This window comes from Fundulus heteroclitus, chromosome 13 (genome assembly GCF_011125445.2).
Source record: "Fundulus heteroclitus isolate FHET01 chromosome 13, MU-UCD_Fhet_4.1, whole genome shotgun sequence".
Taxonomy (NCBI): Eukaryota; Metazoa; Chordata; class Actinopteri; order Cyprinodontiformes; family Fundulidae; genus Fundulus; species Fundulus heteroclitus.
In genome coordinates this window covers 27,148,821-27,163,011 of record NC_046373.1, presented here as the reverse complement: position 1 = coordinate 27,163,011, position 14,191 = coordinate 27,148,821, and the positions used below count along the sequence as shown (strand labels likewise).

The 14,191-nt window shown below is 37.8% G+C and overlaps 1 protein-coding gene across 4 annotated transcripts in view; it reads left to right on the top strand.

The window, feature by feature from the left end:
• The first annotated feature begins 3,716 nt into the window (after positions 1 to 3,716).
• Positions 3,717 to 14,191, top strand: part of clcn1a (chloride channel, voltage-sensitive 1a) — a 48,288-nt gene continuing 37,813 nt past the window's right edge. For all 4 annotated transcript variants that reach the window (XM_036145535.1, XM_021322265.2, XM_021322264.2 and 1 more), the window contains exon 1: positions 3,717 to 3,820. In XM_036145535.1, the coding sequence (XP_036001428.1) occupies positions 3,770 to 3,820 (51 nt within the window). In that variant the 5' untranslated portion in view covers positions 3,717 to 3,769. The remainder of the gene's footprint in view (positions 3,821 to 14,191) is intronic.

Here is a 14,191-nt window from a genome sequence, read left to right as displayed (position 1 = left end):
ACAGTCGGCAGCAAGGATGTTGTGTAGCGGTCTGTCCTCCAGCGTAGCTGAAGGAGCCTCTGACTGAAGACACTCTTGTTACATTGCAGTCTGCTGTCAGTCTGACTTGTTGGCTCCTGATCTGCATCCACAGCACCTCCTTTTAAAGTGATCTGGGATTTTGGATTTTGAGATGTTAGTCCGTTGTTAATCTGTTATTATTTTTGCCGTTGCTCTGTTTTGGACTACAAAGTAACGAGGCGGCCTGTTAGTTTTTCCTGTCTCATTTACTAAAGCCCGCCTCACATGGTTTGGAGATTTAGCAGCAAAGGAAGAAAACAATTATCAGAGAGAAAAACACGCATATGCATGTATTTACTACAATTGGAATTCCAAAGGGAGACAAACACAACTTTACCATAAAGCTTCATTTAGTATATTACCAAAGTCCTCCTCCACGGCCATTGTAAGCATCTGTGTGCTCGACACAGCCCAAAATCCCAATTTAAATAGACTGAGCAGCCCTTCCCGGAGTGTCCAGGGAGGGGTCTCCAGGGGCCCATCTTCCCACAAGCAAAGCATGTCTGTTCTCCCATGTCAACTTCAGGAACTAACTTTTAATTAAAAGCCTAGGTGTTTTTTTTAGTAGTTAACCGAGATAACATTAAGAACCATAAAAAGGCTTTCAAACCGTATACCATTTTGAAAGGTCCCCCATAAAACTCCGGGGTTGTTGTTTTTTGTATGAAAACAAATATGTGTTTAATGTTGAAGTGCCCTTCCAAAACCACCAAACTTTGATCCAGACACGTCACGCTCTTGTTACTAACGATTAAGAAGCATTCCTTCCTGCCGAAATTCCTCTCTTGGGGCTCCTTTTGACACCAAAGACTTTTTATTTGTCATTTTTCCTTCAATATCATCATGACTCTACCACACTTAGTTTTCTGCCAGGTCGTTTACTGTGGCCTTGCTGTCAAGAAATGAGAAGAACTAACAGGAAGTCAGTCATTTTACCAAAGCTAAAGGCGTGGTCACGGTGAGATTGACTTTTCCCTTACTCGCTGAGTCATTTCCTCCTCTTTGTTCTGAAATCAAGTTGGTACACTCACACACCTATTTACAAAAAGAGGCCTTTTCCTAACTGTCCAGTTGACGCCATGTTGGTATGTATCAATCATGAACAGTCATGAAAATATCAAATGATAAATCATCTGCCATGATCCATGGGTGTTTTTTAAGTTTTATTTCATGCCTCAGTTTCCTTATTTTCTTGTTATTTATTAGTTTTCCATTTTAGTTTATTCCACTGTTTATTTTTTATGTATTCATTCTGTACATTTAGACATGTTCTGTTAGTTCCTCCCTGTCCGACCACGTTAATGATTCCCCCTCAGCCTGCACCATCAGGTGATAAAGTAGATCCTTTTCACCTGCATCTCCTCATTTAGCCCAGAGCTTTCACCTGTTTCCAGACACTATTTAGAGCACCTGTCTGGACTTTGGTCTTAAACCGGAACTCATGAGATAATCTTTGCTGAAAGGAGAGTTTATTAGTTGTTGTTTTGTTTTCAGAAGAAAACATTCACTTCTGTCAGAAACTAAGTGGGTTTTATTCGTTGAAGTGAATTCTAAAGATCGGCACCACTTTAATGGGAGAAAAATGTGATCAGGTGACAACTTTAAAAAAGTTTTACTTGATGAAGAGCAGCGGTTCCCAAACTTTTTTTAGCCGCGCACCGAGTTCTGTGTCCCAACCGAGCAGACGCATCCCCAATCTTCAAAAAAAAGAGAAAAAAAATGCAACAAGCATTTTTATAGCCATATTAAAGGCATCATGTTTAATCATGTTCAAATGACCAGAACACACACACCAAAAAAAAAAAGAAAGAAAATTCCAGTTGCAGTTACAATAACAGAACATCAACAACAAAGGCTATGGAAATAAAATTTAAACATAATTTGAATTAAATTGCAATAAAGTTACACACAACATCCACAACAGGATCCTGAGGATTTTCAGCCTGGAGCGACAGAAAGAAGGAGATGCTCAGATCGGTCACACCTCCACAGACAACCTGGATGGTCTCTGAAGCAGAGACCAGAGACACCATGAGCAGCGCTGTTTGTTGGTGCTGCACAATCGATAGAGAGACCGAGTCGCTCAATTTAATCTTGTACATAAAACTTTCGGCCCAAATAAAATTTTCCCTCTACTGACGTAAACTACGTGAAGTAACGAGAGAGATAGACTCGTTTTCTTCTCCCAGATCTGTTGCAATTCTCTCCTCTGTTGCCTCAGATTCCTCTCTCTCTCTCTCTCTCTTGGTTCCTCTCCTTCATCACTAACTTTGACCTTAGATGTCTCACCTGGCAGTTTCCCTGATTTCAGCCAATTGAGCATATTTGCGAGAATGAAGTAGAGGCCACAAGCTAGGTGCGCATATACGGCACAATGCGTAGAAGGAGATAACTTCCTCTATATTTAATCTTAAAATGAAGCGTAGGAGATTTTTTCCAAAGAAATACATTTTCATGTGAATATATTTTTATTTATTTATTCAATTTACAGTTTTTAATTTTAATTTTTACAAAGGAATGTTTATTTACACGTCTTCATGGTGCGGGGAAAAAACATTGTCAAATCGCCATTACATTTTCATCTCGCGCACCCCCTAGCACCACACCTTGGGGTAGGCGATTATAAGTCTGAAGATTCAGTTTAGGATCAAACTAAATCCATGATGCAACAGCCTGGAGAGCAACCTTTAACTCTAATAAGACAAAAGTGAGGGAATTTTTCCCCTCTCCCCTGTTCAATAAAGTTGCAGGTATAAGTACAGATGCTAATGTTGTGTTTCTAATGGCCGGAAGTTTTAAATTATTGAATGCACAATATTTCTGTACACCTATCAACAGCTAAAACAATGAATCTAAACAATGAACAAACGTCTGATGTACTGATGTATAAAAAGTGGCTACTTATTTTGATCTGGGTATCAAAACCTTGACCGATTCAATACGGAAGGAGGTAAAACTGCTGAATTTGTCCTGAACAACTTGAAATCAGGGGCATGCTTGACTGTGAAACCAAAACCCTAACAGGAATGCCGTTGGATGGTTGATACTGTATTATGCTTTCTAGTTTAAACCCAGGAATCCTGAAAAACAACACAGACACCATGACTAAGCCTTCTCAAGCAATTTACAGATTCTAAGGCTGGAACAGGAAGAACATTGAGTACTTTCAGAGAGACTGCCTTCACTTTGTACTCTGCTGTCAGTTTCTGCCAATGGTACGAAACTCGCCAGACATTGGGCTTCCCAGCACCAGCAATCCCAATTTTATTCAGATATGCAAAAAAAAGTAATTCTGACCAGTGGTAATGTGTTCAATTTTGCTAAAGTGAAGACTTTACTTCTACGCTATTTTTAAATAGGTTGGGAGAGAGGGGAAAACTATGCTTATTAGTTGTTGAGGTTCGACAAAATGCTCTGCTAATTATCAGGGAAATATTTAAACTGTGACATTCTGCCCCCCCTGGGCCCCCTTCCCACCACCGCCTGGTCCATATCGTTGTGGAAAGCCCGTGCTACTGTAACCACAGCCGCAGATAATTTACACCATGTCCGAATATGTGAGTGTGTAACAAAGTGTGTGTCGGTGCACATGTTGATGAGAGGATGTGTGCCTTTTCGTGCGTGCGAGGGAACGTCCGGAGCACTCCTGGTAATGCTGAGACTCCCCGTAAGCGGCCGGGTTTATTTTTGGGTCAGTGACAGTGTGTCAATGGCTGCAGATGCGTCGGACAGGAAGGCTCTGAGGTACAAGCAAACTCTGGTCAGTGTCCTCCTCTTTATTTCCTCTTTCCTCTCGCTTTTCCTCACCTCACGCTGTCTTGCTCCAATTCGGACCTCCCATTTTTTGTTTTTTTTACGTTCGTCTGCAACGTCTCGAGGGTCTTGCCGGATTACTTCTCCCTCATGACGCACCTGTATGAGCAACTCAAAGTTGTGTGGATGGCGTCCACCTCCTTTAAAGTGTCAAGTGTGTGTAAGAGCCTTCTAGTTTGTGTGCAGACTAGTTACCAATGACCGGGACCTAGTATAAGGTGCTGAAACACTGTGCACCTCCTGATCTTGGCATACGCATGCACATGTGCACACATGACACATCCTGGCCATCTTGCTGCTTCCCTCTGTTGATTCCTCCACCTGTTTTCCAACCTCTCTGCACCTCATTTCTTAAGCCTCGTCTGGACTTAGCACATGTCAGAACAACGCCTGCGCTCTGACTGCATGTGTGTTTACACACGGTACCTTGTATGTAAATCCATGACTGTAAGAGTGCGTGGGTGTTTGTGTGTGTGTGTTTTTTGTACTAATTTTTTTTCTTTTTTTAACCTTAACGTGTGTCTGTGCCTGTCTGTCTTTTTTGTTTGCTTTTTGAACTGCAGCGTTCGTTTGCGCGTGTGTCCTTGAACATGTGTTTTCCACTGAGGAGAAACCTGATCTTGGAGTGGAGCCCGGCTCCATTCACGTAGGTGCGAAGAATGCAGCGTGAAGGGTAGAACATCTGGAGAAGGAGATTTTAGGCCAGATAACTCTCAAGCTGTGCTGTTGCATTTTAATGTTTGCCGACTGTGATTTTTTAAACCTTTTTTTTTTATTTATTTCTTTACATTAAAAATGTTGAAATGGTAACACTCCCTGCTTGTTAATTTGTATACACAATTTATGTAATGTTGTGAGAAAATAATATTTATTTATAAACCAAAAATAGGGAGGGGCGGTGCCTTAAGCATAAAGCTGCTTCTTTGTTTGTTTGCTTAATTATACATTTTTAAGGTCTCTGTTGAAAAAGAGATTTTGAATCTCAATTAGATCTACCTGGATAAATAAAGGTTACATTCATATATTATTTTAAGTCTTTTAGTGTTCCTGGTCTTTCAGTGAAGTGTAAACTGTGCATACTCTCCACAAACCAAGAGCTGTGTTTGTTTTCTCTAGAAGAATAAATTTCATTCTGGTCAGACATTTCATTCAAAGGCTCCTTAGAATTTCCGACCAATCGATTGCTGTCATGTAGCTCATCTTCATCCTGCTGGTTTTAATAGGAAGAATCTGCTGTGACACAGAGTTGTCAGAATGGATTCTTCCCTGTTTGTTCTTTGACTACACAGTGAACCGAAAACAAAAATACAGCCAAGTCAAAGCTCTCTTCTTTTAGGGACTATTTTAAAAAAAGGGGGAGTCATAAATTTAAAGTTAATGAGGTGAAATTTTATGCATTTTGGTATGGCTGGCAATAGCAGTATGCACGGCCCAGACATAACACCTAGCAATCTGTGGCATGCAGTTCTATTGTGCATCCTTAGTCAATATGTTGTAGACCCACCTTTAAACTGGAAGTCTCTTGGGATATGAGACAATCAGAGAGACTGAAATTTCTTTGCAAAGTACTGAAGCTTAAGATAGGTCAGATTGAATGGAGAGTAGCTGATTTTTTGGTTTAGATCTGAACTTTGACTGAAATATATAGCACATGATTATGCTTTGAGCTTAATCATTCCGCAATTTGCTGTAGGTTTGGGATTGTGTTCCTTCTGAAAGGTGAAAAGTCTTTTGCAGCATCCAACAAGTGATCTTTCAACATTGTTCTGTATTTAGACCCGAACCCCTGCTGAAAAATAGTGCAACCACATTATGACGCTGCCATCAATAATAAAAAAAAAATTTAGATTTTCAAAGCTTAGTGGAAATCTGTGATAAGGGTAGGACTCATCACCACAGACTTGGCCTTCATGTGGGTAATATTTGAGCTCATGGAGTTACCCTATCTCTATTTTAAAAGCCCTTCCTATGCATTTTATTTTACTTCAGATGATGGCTTATAATGGCACATTCTGATATTTCTCCTTATTTGAGTAGCTGCTCTACGGTAGTATGTGCACACCAGAGTGCCTTTCAGTGGCTTTCTTCCATAAATGATTAATGACAACTTGGGTGAAGGTATCAATTTTAGATTTATTTTAATAATACAAAGTATTTTACTATTTTAAAAGTATACAAACAAAATAAATGTAATCTTATAGGTAATTACAGATAAAGAAATTAATGTTCCTTTTACTTTGATTCACCAGCGGTCCACTTTGGCCACAGTTTAAGCACATCACATTTTTAAGCAGTTTCTGATTACTTCTTAATTCTCGTTCAGTCATGTCAAAATAGGAAACCATCTGAAATCAATGTAAAGGGTTTATATTATTTGTTTCTGTTCAAGTGATTAGAATTGAAAGCTCAGATTTTATTTTATATTATTCATTGTGAATTTTACTCATGGTTAAAGGGGACATATCAATATTTCCCCTCTTTTAGCCCTTAAATGTGTTTTGTTGTGTACTTAGCTTCTCTAGGAATGTAGTTTCTAAGTAGATACCTTTCTGTTCTTTTTATTATCATTACAATTATTATTATTATTTAATTTTTTGTAGTCCAAGCTAAAGAATGCCGAAGCTACAAGTGGATAAGTCAAATTGTTCTGTTGTATTAACTCACACAGTTCATTACACTGTCCCCAAAACGTACTACAAAAATTGCTGAATGGGGTGGAGGGGAACTCTTTGCGGCCTGTAGGGGGAGCGGGGTGTGAAGTGCCTCATTTAGATTTAAAGAGACAGCACCAAAACCCGTTGTTCTCAGATGCACCTCAGAACAGGGGTAAAAGAGGGGCTGTGGGGCAACAATAACAAGGAAATCAGACCAAAGCTTTGTAGTTCAACTTTATATAGACCGCAAGTGAATGATTTGAATGTTAAAAGGAAGGATTTAAAAGCATGGTATGTTTCCCCTTTAAAATATAATGGTTTTCATTCTTTTGCCTTGTTCTTCATTTTGCTTTTACATCCTGCTTTGCTACTTTTACATCCTATCTTATTTGCATGCTCTGTAATATCGGATTTTGTTCCAGTTGCTTAAAATTTAAACTAGGAACCACAAATACACTTTCCTGCCTTAATTAAGTCAAGGTAAATATGGTAAATAGAGTATGAAACCTTTAAATCCTATTTTTTTATGTTCCATACTGGGCTTTTGGAATGTTTTTCACAATTTTTTCAATTGTAGCTTTTTCTTTGTTTAATAAATAATGACAAAGTGTATTGTTTTTTATATCTTGACCTTAGATTTAAAATCATTTATGAACCAGATCGACTTTAATTAAAACATTAATTATTATATTTCACTCTAACACATCATGTGTGTAAACACGGTTGAAACTAGATATTTACAGACACTTATACCAATATTTAATCAGATGAAACTTTTCCTTCTCCGATCAGTTAGGATTACCAAAATTATTTCAATATCCTAAATGCCAGAAATCTTTTATCTCCTCCTTTCTAGTCACAGGTTAGCATAGGTTTTCTTTGCATTTTTGCTTTTGAGAACTATCTCAGTGAGATACAATGTATAAAAAAAGGTTTATTATTATTATTATTATTATTATTATTATTATTATTATTATTATTATTAATATAAATGTGTTAGAATTACCTTTTAAAGTTGAGTCAGACGTTTTTGGTATCTTTCCATAAGCATTATATTTTGGCCCATTTCTCCTGGCAGAACTGAGTCAGGCTTGTAGGCCATCTTGCCTGCACATCTTTTCCACTCTGTGCAGGAATGGCTGATGTCTTTAGATGTGGTTTCAAGATATACATATCATGTTCTTTCCTCGTGATGCTATTGTTTATCAAGTTCACCTTTCCGTCCAGAAGGAAAACACCCACTCCACACGATGATGTCACGACTCCCTTACCTTACAGTTGGGCTGGTGTTCTCGGATCGGCATGCTTCCCTCTTTTTCCTCCAAATGTAAGGCTGGTCAGACTAGCCGAACAGCTTATATTTATTTACAACATAGCACAGTTGTTTTTGGATTAATGCCTTCTTCCTTGCTGTTTAGTCTTTCAGCCCATGGTGTTACCCGTCAGGATAATGAAACCATTATCAGCTTTAGCCATCATGTCCACAATGTATTTTAGTTCTGGGGTAGACACGTGCAAATTTGCATAAAAAAGTATTTTCTATGGAAGCCTGTTTCCCTCCTGAATGCTATGATGACTTGACTCCTGTGGTGTTCATACATGCAAATGATGCTTTAAGCAAATCAACATGGCGCTTTCAGGCATTTGGAAATTGTACCCAAAAATGAACCAGACTTGTAGAGGTCCACAACTCTTTTCCTGATGTCTAGTGGATTAATTAGATTTATTTCAAGGTGTTCCATAAGGCACAGTGTGTTTGAGATGTTGTGAACTAACAGAAGCTTGATGTTCCCAAATCGTTTAACGGCAATGTAACCTTTGTTTTTGTTAACTCGTGAATTTGATGAAACTGTCTAAAAAATTACCTCTCTCAATATTCTAACTTTGAACAATTATAAATTATTTCATGAATTCATTACTGACCTTTAACTGGACATTAAGTTTGGTTTAAAATTAGACAGTAAGAAGAAAAGGTTTTGTGCTTTTGTTGTTCTGCAATGGGAAAATTTGGGTGTGACGGTGGCAAACACACGCGGATGGTTACGCATAAAAAAAGAGAAGAAAAAAGAGCAAACCGGTCTAATCCAAAGTTAGCTCTAAAGAAACACCAACAGTAGAAGATAAGAGTAAATACCGCAGAAAATATTGAGCAGAGGAAAAACTATTTGACAGTGGGGGGGAAAAAAACTCCTGCCCATTTACATAACATGCCATGATGGTATATGCAATATTTACATAACGTACAATAATACAATATGCCATATACATAGTAGTGCAGCAGCATCCCTACCTAGGGCAGGTGCACATTACCTTAGCATTTGTGCAAGCAGTGTAAACAAGTATGGGTTGGATCAGATATTTATATACAATGTATATAAATATCTGGCTTTAGCCGGTAACAAATAAAACGGTAAATTTATTCATCTTTGAAGAAGGATTTCAACACAAACATTTTTCTAACTAACTATAGTAACTATAGTAAACATTTCCCAAGGGAAGCAATTCCATGTTTTCCAAGTTGTTTCCTGACGAGGCGCTGATGGCTGAGGAACTGTGAAAGAGGTGTTGGAAGTCTTAAATGGAATATTGAGTCCTGCTAGTCCTAAATTTAGTACAGAGTAGAGTTTCACCTGGTCTAGAGTGAAGTATAAAAAATCTAATAAGCGTTTACTGTAATTAAAAAAATTGCTGTGTGACAAACGTGGTGACAGATTCTGAGAGCAAAACTGGAATTCCTCTCACCCTGCAGTTGAGAGAAAAGTTAATTTACTAACACTGGTTTGATGATCTTTTAAGTTTTAGGTAAACTGACATGTCATACACGGACCAAAATTTTTACTTTTGAGCAGTAAATTTGCATCAACAACAAACTTTATGATTTTATGTCATGATTGACACCGCTAGTAATTTTTTGTTTGAAAATGAGCCAAGTTGAAAAATTGTTCTACAGTAAAAACAGCTTCTCTTATTTAAATCCTCACATACATTTCTAAAGATGTACCTAAACCAACAGACACAAGCCTACTGTGCATGTCCTATAATATATTCTGAGATACGCAGTATTGGGGCGACAGCAGCTCAAGAGGTAGGAGTACGATCTATAACCAGTGGGTTGTCAGTTTGAACCCCTGTCTTGAGGGGTTCGAACCGGCAACCCACTGGTAACTAATTCCCCTAACTGAAAAAACTAGAATGACTCATTGTATCAGTCTTTTAGCAAAAGCTTCTTTTTGGATGAGTTTGTTGTTTTTATGCTGCCATCTTGGTCAGGACTCAAGGAAATATGAGAAGTGAAATATGTTACCATCTCTCCTCGTATGTAATAGAACAAAATAAAATGAGAGCACACAATTTTCTTTTCTGCTAATTTTAGATGAAACAGTTTCCATGCTTTGTTGGCTAAATCGACATTTTGCAATTATGTTCCAGTAGTTTAGTTGTATTCCAATCCAAACGTCTGACCTTGTAGAGAAATTTAGCCACTCAAAATAAGCTAAACCAATGTAAACAGTTCATCACAACAGCACAGGACTAATTATATGTTACGATTAATATCAAACACATAAGCACCTCCTGCTAAGTCAAGACAACTGTACATGCTATTGTTTGAGCTTGGCATTCAGTCACAGTTCATTGTGTGTTGCACTCCTCAAGTTTCAGCGCACATCAGCTGGCATTTCTGCACACACGCACGCACGGTGTCTCTAGTGCTTTATAGACATGCGCATCTAAATCCATCTTTTAACCGGCCTGTCCATGAACCCGTTAAATTAGAAGTTGTTGAAAGGTTGCAGCATGGATATCACAAGTGTCAGCAGTACATACAAACTTACCAGCTTGTCGCTTGTGTTCCTGGAGAGCTGTTGTCCACATCTGTTGGAGAACCTGGAGTAATATGTGCCTACAGCCGTCCATACCATATGTTGTTTGATTATTTGGTGACTTACTTAAAATAATAATTTATTAAGATCTTGTGCAGTCAACCAAAGGTAATTTATCATTAAGATGAATACAGAGTTTTTGTGGACAGAACTAATTTCAAAGTGATCTCAGGATTTTGCTTCAAACCTCATTAAATGCAGTTGCAGTGAGAAGTTTATCTTCTCACATTTTGGGCATGCTGGTCATATTTATTTGAAGCAGTTAAGGATTTATTTAACTAGTTTGTTATCCATGCTAGAATGACCCAACACAGCTGCAACGGTTTTAAAGCAAGACTGTGGTGCACATATGCAGGCATACAATGCCTAGCAACAGTTTTTGTATCCCTTAAACCTAAATGATACTTATAAGGTTTTATTGCAATTGGCCAACAGAAAAAGTGAAAAAAATTGTAAAGTGGGAGCAAAATAACACATGGTTCTCAAAATTTTGTTCAAATAAAAGCTTGATAGCTGTGGCAAGCTATTATTTTCCGCCTCTGTAATAATACTCTTTACTACAGTTAAATAAAAACCCATGTAATGCATGACATTAAGAAGTCACCTAATATTAATATAAAGCCTGCCTATTTGTAATTTAATCTCAGCATAAACACATTTTTCCTCTGAGGGCTTCTGAGGTTTTTAGAGAATCATCAGCGTTATGAAGACCTAGGAGCACGGCAGACAGGTCTGGGATGAATTTTCTGGGGAATTTAAAGGAGCAATGAGTAAGAAAGTCACTGCAAAATTAACCAAAATCATTCTCATTTGTCACCCGGGATGGAAGTAACATTTCCTTTAACCAATCTGTCCTCTCCATCAACAATGTCTTTGTCGAGTTTTTCTCCTTTCAAACCTAGAGGTACAAATTCGGTTCAGTGTAGCCTGTGTTTACTTCCTGGTTCCTGAGCCAATCATATGAGAGTTGCCAGGGTTCCCAAACAGAGCGCAGCATTTGGTATTTTATCTTGGCAAAAGAGCAGCAGCCTTCAAACATGCAAGCAGGCAAGAGAAGTAAACCAGAAATAGAACAGAATACAATATCATATACATATAAAGTATAAGTAAAAATTCAGTGGAGTTTCACAACAGCAATGGACCATTTAGAGACGGCATATTAGATTGTTGTCAGTGACAAGCTGTTGTACCGATTTCAGCCACTAGGTGTTATTACTTATTGCTCCTTTAAAGCTGGGTTGGGTAACAGTAGTTTGAACATGTCACAGTGCACTGTTTATTGCATCAGCTACAAAATAAAATTTGTATAACACAACCACCAAACCTGGCTGCCCATCTAAACTGATCAGCCTGTCAGATGGGATTGTCATTCATAGAAGTAGCCAAGATGTCCAAGGTAACTCTGGAGGAGCTGCAGACATTCACAGCTTAGGGGGTTCATTTGTTGGCAATATGTTGTGTACTCTACAAATCTGGTATTTTGCTAACCATTTTAAATCATTTGGCGTCCACTATGCAGTTTGGGGCTACTAAGTGTTGCTTTATTATGTAAAACATCAATAAAATACATTAATTTCTGGTTGTAATGTGACAAAATGTGGAAAAAGTTTAACATGTATTAGCAGATAAACATATTGATTGTTTTTTGTTTTTTTTTTCAATTTAAGAATTATTTGTTTGGATTGACCAATAATGGCAAAATGCAAGGGATTCAAAACTAAAAAGCTCTAAGAAGAACTGTAGATTTTCAGAAGTTGTAAATGTCTTTGGTAACATTATCTGAAGTAACTGAGATTCTAAAATGTTTAATTTAAACGAGCAAATAGTCTTTGCGCAGGTTATATAGATTGTGTCTTCACCTTCACAAGGTCTGAAAGAAGACCCAGCTTTTCCACATCATGAAAGGAAATGAATTATCATGTTAAGGAACAACCCAGGAACCAACCAGTCCAAAGTCTGCCATGAAATGCAGACTGCTGGTGGTGTAGTCTCACTGGTCACAGTGAAATTAGTTGTATATATTTTATGCCAACAAAGAAATATGTTTGTATTCCAAAACCTGTTGCTTTCAACATTGTCTAAAACTGACAGATACACTCATGGATACGAGGTGACTCCTGGGGAAGGTTTCATGATCAAACAGCAAGAAAATTTAGGTGCAGCGTTCAAACCAAAGAACACTGCAGAAACTGCAAAGAATAGAGGTGGTGGCAACATGTTGTGGGACTTTTTTGCCACCAGTGATTCTGGTGCATCGCTTGGATTTAAAACTGATGGAATTGATAAGAAATAGCTTCAGATTCTTCAACTTTACCAAGTTTCTGTGAAATCATTGAAAAGAAATCCGATATTCGAAAGGGAAAACATATCCAATCACGCATGAAAGCTAGTTTTGAATAAATGAATAAAGCATGCTAACAATCAGTTTCTTGACAGGGCTTTCCATTATTTCCCCTAAAAAAATGATTAGGAGGTTTCACATATTTCTATAGACAATATACTTTTTTTACTTTTTCCATTTTCCTTAGAAATTCTGTAAATCTATTGACAGGCAAACAATAAAAATCATTGGGAGTATTTAGGAGGATGCCTGGTAGTAAACATTATGCTAGACATAATATAGTTGTGTTGTTTTCTTGGACTCTCAGACTTCTTACATGTTGCAGACATATGGATGCACAGTTTCACACATATGAACACATTTCGCTGATCTGACCAAGACTTTTGGAAAGGCATTCATTATGACATTTGATTGAACAGTTTAATAGCTTTAAACTCAGTAAGCTTTTGAATTGCCCCATGTTTGTTATAACTGGTGGTGAAGTAATCACTGCCTTATTTAAGGTCTACTGAGACATTCATTTAAAAAAAACTGCTTTCCTCGCCAAATGGTACACTTCTCTTTTTTTTAGAGAGAAAAAAATCCTTGCCTTTTTTCTTACAATATTAACATTATGGTTTGATAAATTTGAGAATCAGCAAACTGGCTTGTCTTTCTGTCTTTTTTATTGCCCAAAGCAAGTTACAGTTTCCACAGGGGACTCTGCGTCTGCAGAAACTGCAACAATGGCAATGAGTTTCTGCTGAAACTTCCACACTCAGCCAATCACATTGCTCATCGCTCTGTACTGCATACAGTTGTCAAAACATAGCAGGAAGTAAAAGGTCACATGAAGAGTGTTGGCTAGTTTCTGTTGACACAATGGTAAAGATAAACCTCAAAACACAATTGTTTGACGAGAAATAGTGTATCAAAACCACTACCCACTAATGAACAAATAGGTTTTGTGTTATCAGTCATACGATCTGGAAAAAAAAGCCAAGATGTCTAAATTCCTGCCAGCGTATAAACTTCTGAACACATTTGTATCAGCCTCTACCTTGAGTATTCCACAGAGTCTTTATCATTCTCTATACTCGTTATTAAATTGATTTAATTGATGTGAAGTTTGGAGAAAAAAAAAGAATATGCTATGTGCATGGCTGAGCTTGGACACATGAGAGTGAGAGAGATGAGAGCATCTTTCAGTTATAAATAAGACATGTTTACTTGTGATCCAGAGAATTAATCTCTTCCCCAGATGTCCTGGGGAGTTTTTATGGAGCCCATCCAGAGGTGATAAATCTAGATGCCGAGCCCATGTTTCCGCTTCCATTAGAGCCTTTGAGGTTCAACACATGGTTCTGTCTATTTTTAAAATGGACCCCTCTCCGCCTGAGTACTATTACACTCCACATTCTGTCGGGTTTAAATGATGAATGCTGCTCAGACGTGACGTGCTC